Source organism: Doryrhamphus excisus, chromosome 19 (assembly GCF_030265055.1).
Source record: "Doryrhamphus excisus isolate RoL2022-K1 chromosome 19, RoL_Dexc_1.0, whole genome shotgun sequence".
NCBI classification, from domain to species: Eukaryota; Metazoa; Chordata; class Actinopteri; order Syngnathiformes; family Syngnathidae; genus Doryrhamphus; species Doryrhamphus excisus.
Genome location: NC_080484.1, coordinates 4355654 through 4368279, shown reverse-complemented (window position 1 = coordinate 4368279; position 12626 = coordinate 4355654). Strand labels below are relative to the sequence as shown.

Here is a 12626-nt window from a genome sequence, read left to right as displayed (position 1 = left end):
ACAAAGAGGAAAGCTTTTTCAAGCTGACACTCCAGATAGTTGTCTTTGTGCAAGACCGTACATGTTGAGTCATTAAATTGCATCAGGGATGGCGCCTCAACAGCAAGTCAAAGAAGGTTGACTGGAATGAAAGCGTGACAAAGCTGAGAAAGAAAAACCAGACAAGAACTCAAACGCATGAAGTCATCTTGTCATTAGCCACGTATACATGGACCCAAATATTCCAATTGCATTCGGTTTATTTGCTCAAACGGATACACCTCATTCCGAAAGAAAAGTGCCAATCCGAATGAACATATAATGGGACTCCCAGGGGTGGAATATTCCTTTCCCCAATCCGATTGAGGTATCCTGTACCCGCTCAAACGGAAAGTTGTCAGGGTGAGTTCTTCTTCGTGGTGATTTTCTTCTTCTGTTGTTTATTGGCGGTTGGCAAGCAGCTTTCGGTGCGCATTACCGCCATCTGTGGAACAGAATCTAAACCCTTCTATACTTTATTCATAAAAATACAATATATATCTACATAAAACATGTCCCCAGTTTAATTATAAAATATTACCAAGATTGAATTTGATCTTTTCCTGTTTAAATTTATCCCGGTTCTTTCAGTGCATGCTCATATATGACGTAACACGCAGCTCCAGACGTTCTTTGCTTTTAAAAATGGAGGCGAGCAATCGGCACTGGACTGCTGCGGAAAGTTTGTTTTTGATCCAAACTAAATTTCAAGACTGGACCAACGAAAAACTGACAATATGGACTTATTCCAACAAGTGAAAGAAAAACTTGAGGAAGTCGGTATCACGTGATGTTGATGTTTACGTTTTACTGGGCATGCCCCATTGACTATTCTGTTTGATTATAGCGGCGTATGTAGACAAGAGATTGAAATATTCCTTTCCATGTATACACTGTTTTCGGAAAGGTAATTCGGAAAGAGGAAAACTCCTCATGTAAACGTGGCTAATGATGACACAATCTTGTGGGTGGGAGTGGGTGGAATGCATGGAGACATGTTCCCATCAAGGGCGGTAAGTGTGTCTTTTGCTCAAAAGGACCTCACCAGGGTGAAACTCTTGGGAGAAGCAGCCCAACGTTTAATGTTGGTCAGGTTCCATTCCTGGATCACCTCCTTTGTTTTCTCGTCCACCCTCATCACGCTTTCTTTGGTGATGCCCAGGAGACGAGGAACCAATTTGTTCTTGCCCTTCATCTTCTCCTACAAGAGGTTTCATGTCGGTGACACAGTCAGCCCAGCTATACAGTAGCATGCAGCGGACGGCGTTCGTACCTTGACCAGAAAAAACGACACGCCGTAGGTTTTTAGAGACCTCGCCAGCTTGACGTAGCTGACTTTGGCTTCGATCTCCGTCATATTCTGGCAGTTTTTGTGCGCCTGTGTAGTGTAAAATACGAACCATCATCTCCATGCTGCATTGGCTACAACACAACTACACACTCAGGAGGACATGTTGCTTGGCAATAACACAGTCAGGCAAAGCAGATACAGGATATGTGGAACTGTACAGGTGATGTATGTGATAGAGAACAATCCTACCTGGAAGATCTTTTTCTCTCCTTTGTGTTTGATGTACTCTTTGGGGAGGAACTCTTTTAAACTAGAATAAGAAAAGGTCAACAGGAATTACAGTCAAGTCAGTCATTCGATCTGTTCGATTCGATATGTTCGATCTTACAGTATATTACACCATTACATCAGATCTTAAATTATGCCATTACTTTAGATCAGTGGTGGGCAAACTTTTTGACTCACGGGACACATTGGGTTAATAAAATTTGGCGGCGGGGCCGTCTATACACAGGCGGTCATCAAACAGAACGACATACTTGCTCACAGTGCAACAAAATGAAAACACAACATATCCACAGCAACTTAACATATGCCATGAATTAACGAGTACTACTAGGTGGGTGATTCACAACAATGATGCACGATTCAGATTTTTTTGTTTAAATCCAATTTTTTTATGTGGTCGTTCACCTTACCACACAAATGCAACATGTTAATATGAACGCAAAGGGTCTTAAAAGTGATGTGCACACGCAAAAGCACAAGATTGCTCACATTTCCCTGTGCTTACAGAGTAAACATTGCTGCAGTGTGAGTGTGATACCACTATTTTCATTTCTGAGCCGATATTGGGTAAAAATTTAGGTTGGTATTCCTGGTGCAAATTCACCTAATGTGTCATTGATTGATGTATTTTCTACCCTTAATATGGGAGGAACTGACTATTAATGACAATTTCTGCACCTTTTAAAGTCTCGGTAAGCACGGCAATACACGCCTCTCCATGACATGTGGGTCTGACCGTTCATACGGTCATTGCATCGCATACATATCAGATTTAGTATATCCACATACCAATGAGGCCTGAGTCACATTTGAAAAATGATGAAGAAATCAGATACAGGTTGCATATGAGCAAAGAAATCGGAATTGACCTACAGTGTGAAAATTAATATGAGGTTGATTTTTATGATTCATGAATTACTCGAGCTATTTCACAGATAAAGCCATGACAAAAATATAATAGTTCAAGAATAGTGAAGGCAACACTCACTCCAAGAATCCAGATTTGTGTTTGGATTCGTTGTGATCACCAAACTGGATCTGACACTGATAACCTGCAAACTCGCAGGCCTTGTCGAATGACACAGGATGAGAGCCGTTGAGAATGTCGTCACGGGCCTGAACAAATACACATACAAAATACGTTACTACTACAGGCAACGTTAAGAACTGCACACAGACTCAGGGGCACACAGGGGTACACCATGGACTGGTGGCCAGCCAATCACAGGGCACATATAGACAAACAACTATTCACACTCACATTCATACCTATGGACAATTTGGAGACACCAATTGACCTAGCATGTTTTTGGAATGTGGGAGGAAACCGGTGTACCCGGAGAAAACCCACGCATGCACGGGGAGAACATGCAAACTCCACACAGAGATAGCCGAGGGTGGAATTGAACTCGGGTCTCCTAGCTCTTGTAAATTTTCGTATAATAACTTTATCCCCATAATATTGCAACTTTATTCCACAAACTAATTTTGCCAAAATTGCAAATGTACTTTGTTTGGTTGGTTCATAATATTACATCCTTTTAAACATTTTTTTAAACAGGGCTTATATCATTCATTCATTCATTTTCTACCGCTTATCCTCACGAGGGTCGCGGGTGTGCTGGAGCCTATCCAAGCTGTCTTCGGGCGAAAGGCGGGGTACACCCTGGACTGGTCGCCAGCCAATCACAGGGCAAATATAGACAAACAACCATTCACACTCACATTCATACCTATGGACAATTTGGAGATGCCAATTAACCTAGCATGGTGGGAATGTGGGAGGAAACCGGAGTAAGTCAAGTCAAATCATATTCGCGTGACACTGACAACACATCCTTGGTGTGGATGACTGAAATATTAAGTGGAGAGTCTTTATTTGTGCCATAGTGGAAGGTGTGGATCCAGAATCACACATAAAAATCAAAGTGGAAAAATCACATCACAGGCTGATCCAACTTCAGTGGATATTACTCAACACGATCAGTCGTGTGTGTGTGTGTGTGTGTGTGTGAGGCCTCCACGCGCCTGTATGCACTCCCTACCACATCTGGGCATAATTGAGGCCCTATGATTTCTGTGTTAACTGAAATTGCGGAATTCATTCATTAATTTTCTACCGCTTATCCTCATCAGGGTCGCAGGGGGTGCTGGAGCCTATCCCAGCTGTCTTTGGGCGAGAGGCTGGGTACACCCTGGACTGGTGGCCAGCCAATCACAGGGCACATATAGACAAACAACCATTCACACTCACATTCATACCTATGGACAATTTGGAGTTGCCAATTAACCTAGCATGGTGGGAATGTGGGAGGAAACCGGAGTACCCGGAGAAAACTCCACGCAGAGATGGCCGATTGTGGGATTGAACTCGGGTCTCCTAGCTGTGAGGTCTGTGCGCTAACCACTTGACCCTTGGTCCCCTTTTCAAATATATATTACTGACAAATTTAAGTACCGTATTTTCTGGACTACAAGTCACACTTTTTTTCATAGGTTGGCTGTTCCTGCGACTTATACTCCAGAGCGACTTGATAAATGAAAAAAACTGTTCATGTTACATAAACACTGGACACCTTTTCTGTTCATGTTTATTTTTAGTGTAGCTGAATAACCATTGTGTTAGCATATCTTACACCAGGGATGCTCACACTTTTTCAGCATGCGAGCTACTTTTAAAATGACCGAGTCAAAATGATCTACCCACTACAAAAATGCAAAACATCTATTTATTTTCAAATGTATTGAGGATTATTTGTACGTACAATGTATGTTGATGTACCTTACATAAGCAAATGAGCCAATATTGCAAAACACACATAATTAACTATTACATTTTTTTGTAATTACCTGAGTTTACTTTGATGACTTGCACTGAATTGAACCAGCCAGGGATGCATAGTCCGGACAGTAGCTGCTGATAGCCAGCCTCAAGCACACTTCCAAATGTTTATCAGTCATGGATAATATCCGTATCATAATATCCGTATAATATTCCATATCCGTATGGAAGTGATATGTTTTTTGCCTTTTTACTTGGTCCAGCTCCTTCACTCATTTTAGTGACCATAAACTTTAGCGAGGTCTTAAAATCTCGCAATTCGCCGACTAGCTTAGCACTTTGCATCGTTGTTTACGCATGAGCGGTGACCTAAAGGTCAAAATTCAGTTGTCATCTGACTGGTTGTCCTGTATGTCAATCAAGTAACGGGGATGGATGATAGGCTGACATCGTAAGTTCTGCTGCACTTAGAGACGTTGTTTGATTTGATTGGTCACCCGAAGGGCAACATTCAGTTGTCATCTGAATGGCTGCCCTGTATGTCAATCAAGTGACGGCATTGATGCGAGGATGATTTTTTTTAATGTCACGCCGCGATCGACCAGCGATCGACCAGTACCACCTCCGCGATCGACTTAATGAGCACCCCTGTCTTACACCTATTCAGCCTGTTCTCTATTCTTTTATTGTTAGAACTTGCCTTCTAAGATGACATAATATCTGTTTTGGTCAAGTAGTTTGTAAAATAAATTACCCGCAAAAAATGCGACTTATACTCCAGTGCGATTTATGTATGTTTTTTTCTACCTAATTATGCATTTTTGGCCTTGTGCGACTTATACTCCGGAGCAACTTATAGTCCAGAAAATATGGTACATTTTTTGCAGACATGAAGCATTTTCAAGCATATAATGGCTAAATGAAGTAAAATACAAAATAAGGTATTCAGAAGACGCATTCAAAGACTTGCTACTGTAATATATTTTGTATATTTAGTATAGTATATATTTCAATTAAGCACTCTAATAATGTTAAAAAGCGTACTGAGAATGTTGGAAACTGAAAAAATTCAAAAATTTTTTTTTAAAAGGCCATTCAACTCCGGTGATTGAGGAAAAAAAAAAGAAAGACTGTACCTGCACGTAGAGCAAATTGAGCTGTACAGGGTCTCTGGAATCCACATTTTGGTCTGAGTAAAAGAACTTCCTTCTCAGCAGCAACATCTCTGTCTCCTCTACACCTTGTTCTCGTAAAGTCCGCCCGTGGTCCAACCAGTTCACTGGGGAGGACAACATCCATGTAGGTCATTTCCAGTGACAGGAAAGAATGGTAATGGTAATGGTTTAATTTCATTTGAACATGCATCAGATTACAATTGAATGCATCACATAATCAGTTCACAGTTCCACATGTCCAAAAGGAGTAGGAAGAAGCAAAGCTTATTAAATCCTACCCCTCCATCTGGTACTTTTACAATCAGTAACTGTTACATTTGTTCACTTCCTGCTTTCCTAATATAATTTTAGTTGTTTTTTTTTTTACTTTATTTTATTATTATTTTTTCTTTTTTTTCATTTTTTTGTCACGTACCAAAGTACGAAGTTATATGACCGTTCAATGACATAATGGGTACCATAGTAACTGTCAATATAGTTATATATCAAGAAAGACTAGCATGTATTCATTAGCGATGAAGTGTAGCAAAAAACAGAAATGTCATACATTCGTCATCTGTATGGAGCTTCTGCTTTAACTTCTCCATCTTTTTGTCATCTCTGAGCAGCGTCTTGTCTCTTTTCAGGGTTCCTGTGGCTTCCTCCTTCTTCTCCTCACCAATGTCTCGCACCAGTGAGTACTCGTCGTAGTTTGTGATGCCTAACAAACAACACATTCAAGTGAGTGGATTTGATTTGCACATGAGGAAGTACTACTTTTGGGGTCTTCGAGGACCAGAGTGCCTCGGTTTTTGAGTTCTGTGTGGTGTGCAACACAATATCATCATGCTGACGTTAATCACGAGAACACATCTAATGAAGAATATTGAAATCTGCGTGAGCTGACCTATTCTGGCACAGATGGTCATGAGCATGTCGCTGACAATCTTGGAGTCATCCACCATTACAGTCTTCACTGTACCGTCCAGCATGCGGATCTTCAGAGGCCTTTGCTTCTTCTTGTACTCCAGAGTGTCCTTGGAGGTGGAATGATATTCAAGTGGATGTCAAAATGTGTCGGATCGACCTTTCAAACTCAATTATTTGTCACATTCAAAAAAACAACAGAACAATTTTAAACTAGAATATTTGTGTTTAATTAAATTATCCTTAAAGAGACAGTGCTTGTATCAGAGTACCAACATCAGAGATTTTAGATGCAAGCTGATATGACCCAATACTGTTTTTTTGCTGATATCGTTCAGCTATCAAATATCTTTATCGGATCAGTACAACCTTAGTGTCTATTTCTCATTAAAAGTTGCAGCTGAGCGTAAAAACCCGTCATGCATGAGTTTCCCATGGCGGCGCAGGACAGGGGAAGTTTTAAAATGCACATTTGAAGCAGCATCACACAGGAAACTCCCATGTGACGACAAGTCTTTCGCTACAACAGAAAAGATGACCGGCCCATGTCGGTGGTGAGTAAATTCGGGTTTAAACGCTTAATTTCGGCACCTCAAAGGACACTTTATTATGCCTAGACGACACTACATTGTTGATAAAACAATGATAAAACAATCGTGCAACGGCAGCACGATAAACATGCAGACCCCCTTAAAAAGGGGACACCACAACACGGACAAGTCTACCCCCTCCTCCCCGTCTAGTTCCTGGTTGGACACCGGGAAAAAACCAAGCAGATCAGGTCCGAACAAGTGGATCTGCTTTCCAAATTGTCCAGGAGCTATTTGTCCGTCCCTGCAACAAGTGAAAGTGGGAGGAAAGTTGTTTTTGAAAAGTTGTTGCGGTTGCTGTTAAGATGGCAAAAAGAATGATCAAGAAGTGGTGCATAGTAAAAAAGACAAACAGCACTTTAGTTGAATTTACTGCCAAGTGCCTAGAAGGAATAAAGCCAAATCCTTTTGTAGGACCATACTGAATTCCATGTTTTCCCTTTTACATGATGCTTATTTGCATCATGTTGAATTGCATTGTATCGTATCATGAAGAGGGTGAAACGTATCGCCAGAAAATTCCATGTATCGTTAAAGTATGGTATCGGTGGCAGTGCATCGAGATGTGTATCGAATCGTCCTCAGTGCTGAGATTCACACCCCTATTTAAGACGTCATGAAGATCCAAGAAAGGTCAGTCCGCTCCCACATGAGTGGATGTTGCCATCATGTACCTGACCCCCAGTGCTCATGCACTTGTGGACACCACTGGTGCAACTGGGAGGTTCCACTTCCCCAGTGCCTTCAACTTGATGCAGCCATGTTCATGCTTGCTTGAGAAGATGAGGAGCTTCCACGTAAATCCTTTACTAGTCTCCTGGGTCACGGATAACCTGACCTGCAGACCCCGGTTTCCGTCCTCATAGAGAAAGCATCCCAGGGGGCCCCACAGGGAACCATCCCATCCCCTTTACTGTTTACCCTATACCTCAGAGTTGAACTGGACAATTCGGATTTATTCAAACCAATCGTCCTTGGTTTTTCCAGAGGGCTTTTCTCTGCCAACAGTCAAGTATTGGGAGTATCTGTGGAACATTTAAGTATGAAGGCGGTGTTACCCTTTTTATAGGAGTGACTCACCCCATTCCTCAACATGTAGTAGTCCAGGGCTTTTCCCGCTTCCAGCCAAATGCCTTTCTTGGGGTCTTCATCGGAGAGAAACAGCCCATAGTCATTGGCTGAAAAATACAACCAAAATACTGAGTCGTTGTACTATGATGTAACTGTTTGCATGTTAAAAACTAATTAAACCATTACCAATTAAACCATGGTTACTGTGGATGATATATTGGTTACACACCAAATGAACAATCTGACAAAGCAAGGGTAAGCCAACACTGCCGTCAAGGGAGTTTGAAATGCCTACACAGGCCTGACATGAAATGATGTGATATTCAACTTTGCTTAGCAGGGATTCGAACCCAGGTCTTCCCGACCTCCTGACTGTGTGGTCAGCTATGCTACAACATGCTAGCCACCATGCGGCAGTAATTTCACAAGAAAAAAAAACTTTTTTAACTTAATATAAAATGTCGTAATTGTACAAAAATAATGTTGTAATGTTATGAGGAAAAATAATATGATTTTAGTAGCACAAAGTTGAAATATTATATTATTTTGATATTATTATATAAGAAACCTTCTAAATAATTACATGTAAAAAACTACAAGAAAGTTGTTGATTGTAAGTTGTTGTACAATAAAAAAATCAATCCATCCATCTATTAATTTGGTATTAAGTCATTTATGGTTCACATTTTTAGCATCATGTGTATAGGTTTATTTTGATAACAATAAGGTTGCATTTGCTTTCCTGAGTCAGCACCACAATCGCTCGCTGGTTCTTGGTCATCTCAATCCATCATCACAACTGCATCATAACCAGCCCGTTCATAAACACTATAGTCAACAAAAGCAGGAAATCCTACACAGGACTCCAAAGGGTTAATGTAAAACAAGCCTCTAAATGTCCAATAGTAACAAAGGCATGACCCTAATCTGGCTTGATCAACAAAATGATCCCAAACACTGCAGACTGGAAATTGCCTCAACTCTTGGGTTGGACTTCCCTTTGATTGTCATCTTGGTAATGAATGAAGAATAGCGACAGAACGCTGGATACTTGAAATGATGTTTCAAGTATCACGTATATAAAGGGAAGGTCAATAAATAACACATGTCACAAGAACTAGCAGACATCACCACACAACAACTAGCGTGCTGCACTGCCCAGTGAATAATAACAGCAACAAAAACTTTATCATTCCCATATCATGTGTGTGTGTGTGTGTGTGTGTGTGTGTGTGTGTTTCCAGCCAGCAACTCACGCTGTCCAAGCTGTGCCTCTGAAACTCTCTCCCTGATGATGCGGCAGGCGTCATACACCATGGTGGAGGGTTCAAACTGCATGGTCTTCACCACATTGCCCACGCCGATCTTTAGTGACAAGGCCACCATGATTGCTGCTCTTCACGTCCACCCAATTCACACCTGAAAGAACAAGTCAAATCATATCAGCGTGACACTAACAACACATCCTAGGTGTGGATGACTGAAATATTAAGTGGAGAGTCTTTATTTGTGCCACAGTGGAAGGTGTGGATTCAGAATCACACATAAAAATCAAAGTGGAAAAATCACATCACAGGCTGATCCAACTTCAGTGGAAATTACTCAACACGATCAGTCGTGTGTGTGTGTGTGTGTGTGTGTGTGTGTGAGGCCTCCACGTCTGGGCATAATTGAGGCCCTATGATTTCCGTGTTAACTGAAATTGCAGAATTCATTCATTCATTTTCTACCGCTTATCCTCACCAGGGTCAGGGGGATGCTGGAGCCTATCCCAGCTGTCTTTGGACGAGAGGCGGGGTACACCCTGGACTGGTGGCCAGCCAATCACAGGGCACATATAGACAAACAACCATTCACACTCACATTCATACCTATGGACAATTTGGAGTCGCCAATTAACCTAGCATGTTTTTGGAATGGGGGAGGAAACTGGAGTACTCAGAGAAAACATGCACACTCCACACAGAGAGGCCCAAGGGTCTCGTAGCTGTGAGGCCTGTGTGCTAACCACGGAATTAGCTAATAAAAATGGAATCTACTCTTCAATGCGGAATCTCGCGGAAACTGACAAATCGTGTGAAGCACTTCGCCGGTGGACCAGGACCACTCAATCATGGCGGAATCTCATCACAAAAACTAGCACCCCCCCTCAGTCGAACTAAATGTATCGAAAGAACAAGCTGAAAGACCATCATAAGTCTCCCACCTTCAGACAGTTTTACAATCGATTAGTAGCTCTATATGTTGCTTCAGTTATTTTCCAATAAATTGCCCAGCCCAAACACTAACAAACTAAATGATCAATCAATAAATGATCAATCAACAAGTGCTTCTTCACTGGAAATGAGAGCCTAATTGGGATTAATTGTAGAGAACTGTACTTTACTGTACTGTATATTTTATTTAGGCTGGATTTCAAATGAGGAATCCTTGCCAGACGAGTGTAGACCCAGCTCAAACGGAAACAGGAAGTCAGTTACAGAAGCTTATCGTAACCATGAAACCAGAGGCTCTCTTACACATCCTGCATCCCACAGCTGTCATTGCTCTTTAGACGGAACCAAGTGAAAAGTGGGAAAGACAAAATGTTTGTTAAGCCCCCGTCACACTAAAAAAACAAATCAGCATGAATCAAGCAGAAGCAGACACAATTTGCACCACATTCATAAGAGGATTCACAGGCTGCTTAGATTTCAGCACCTCTGTACTGTTCATAACGGTGGTGCAGCATATTTTGCCTCCATGCTGCCCCAAAATTTGCCATGCATCCTTTAGTTATTTATGGCACACCTGAAAAGCACTATTGGTGTTCTGTTCATTCATAAATTACATACATGGCACACAATTATTGACCATTATGTACAGTACGTATGCAGTACACATACGTACAGTATGTTTGACAACCTACGGTTATTTATTAATATATTAGTAAATAACCGAAGGTCAAAAAAGGTCATTTTTGTCTATCGAGGGTGGCTTTTCGTTGACATGTTGTTGGTTTTTCAGATGAAACAAAAAGGTCCCACATTGACTTTCATGATTTTATGGTACAGTAAACCTCGGATATATCGGATTCAATTGTTCCCACTGGTTTTGTCCGATATAAGCGAAATCTGTTATATGCCTATACCGGAAAATGTCCGTTTTACCCATATATCGGATTTATATCCGGTATATGCGTAAATCGGATTTTATCCGTCATAAAAAGGCACTTCCTTGACTATGTTTCCAATGTACCTGGACGCGCAGGCAACGCTGCAAACACTGCAAATGACGTCGTATAGCGGCCTGTCACGAATCAGCGAATTGGAGCGCCACGATGCGGCCATCCGATATATGCGAGGGAAATTTAATGGAAATGCATTACAGAAAAATTGGTTCTTTTTTATCTGTCCGTTGTGAGCAAATTTCCGATATATCCGAGTCCGATATATCCGAGGTTTACTGTATTGCTTGTTTTATCGTGTTTCCCATAGATTGATTTATTAGCAGCGGCCCGCCACAAATAGATACCTGTTTGTCATTGCTCACAAACACACAATAATGAAACGGTGTGTGGATGTTATCAGTCCAACTGCGCAGAGTAGATGGCAGAGGTGGGGGTCAGTGTTAGTCAGTGTTAAGAAAGTCTTCAGTCTTTAATCCCAAGTTTCAAGTGAAGACAAAAGTATTCAGGTCGAGGCAAATATCAGAAATGGACAAAAGTAGTTTAGTTTCCTGAGAATAAAGTCAAAACATTAAGAGAAAAAAAGTCACATTTTAGCCAGGAAAAAAGTCCCAATTTTACAAGAATGAAAAGTAATGTTGTTTTAGTAGCATAAAGTTTAAATATTAAAGGAAAACATATTGTATAAAGATGAGAAACAAAACAAAATAAAGTAACTTATGGAAAATTAAGTTGGTGAAAAAGTTGATAATTATGGGAATAAAATAAAAATATTATATAAAGACACAATATTATTGGAAGAAATTGCACAAGGAAAAAGTTTAAATATTTGTAAATTAAAAAAATGAACAATTCAGCATTGCGTTTCAAAGAATTAAATCAAAAAATTAAGAGAAAAGGTTGCATCTGATGAAAAAAAGTCGTGATTTGAGAAAAAAAATGTCATTTTAGTGGTGTAAAGTTGAAATATTAAAGAAAGTTTATTTTCTAATAACAATAATATGAGGAAAAATATGGGAAAATAAGGCTGCACGGTGGTCGATTGGTTAGTGCATAGTCCACACACCTAGGAGACCCGAGTTTGATTCTCCGCTCGGGCATCTCTGTGTGGAGTTTGCATGTTCTCCCCGTGCATGTGTGGGTTTTCTCCGGGTACTCCGGTTTCCTCCCATATTCCAAAAACATGCTAGGTTAATTGGTGACTCCAAATTGTCCATAGGTATGAATGTGAGTGTGAATGGTTGTTTGTCTATATGTGCCCTGTGATTGGCTGGCCACCAGTCCAGAGTGTACCCCGCCTCTCGCCCGCAGACAGCTGGGATAGGCTCCAGCACCCCTG

The 12626-nt window shown here is 41.0% G+C and overlaps 1 protein-coding gene across 2 annotated transcripts in view; it reads right to left on the bottom strand.

Moving 5' to 3' along the window:
* tln1 (talin 1) overlaps positions 1 to 12626 on the bottom strand; it is a 72020-nt gene that overhangs the window by 45344 nt on the left and 14050 nt on the right. For both annotated transcript variants that reach the window (XM_058057245.1, XM_058057246.1), the window contains exons 2-10: positions 9378 to 9540; positions 8131 to 8228; positions 6441 to 6570; positions 6102 to 6254; positions 5516 to 5658; positions 2586 to 2713; positions 1559 to 1619; positions 1292 to 1396; positions 1064 to 1219 (exon numbers count right to left, since the gene is read on the bottom strand). In XM_058057245.1, coding sequence (XP_057913228.1) covers positions 1064 to 1219; positions 1292 to 1396; positions 1559 to 1619; positions 2586 to 2713; positions 5516 to 5658; positions 6102 to 6254; positions 6441 to 6570; positions 8131 to 8228; positions 9378 to 9507 — 1104 coding nt within the window. In that variant the 5' untranslated portion in view covers positions 9508 to 9540. The remainder of the gene's footprint in view (positions 1 to 1063; positions 1220 to 1291; positions 1397 to 1558; positions 1620 to 2585; positions 2714 to 5515; positions 5659 to 6101; positions 6255 to 6440; positions 6571 to 8130; positions 8229 to 9377; positions 9541 to 12626) is intronic.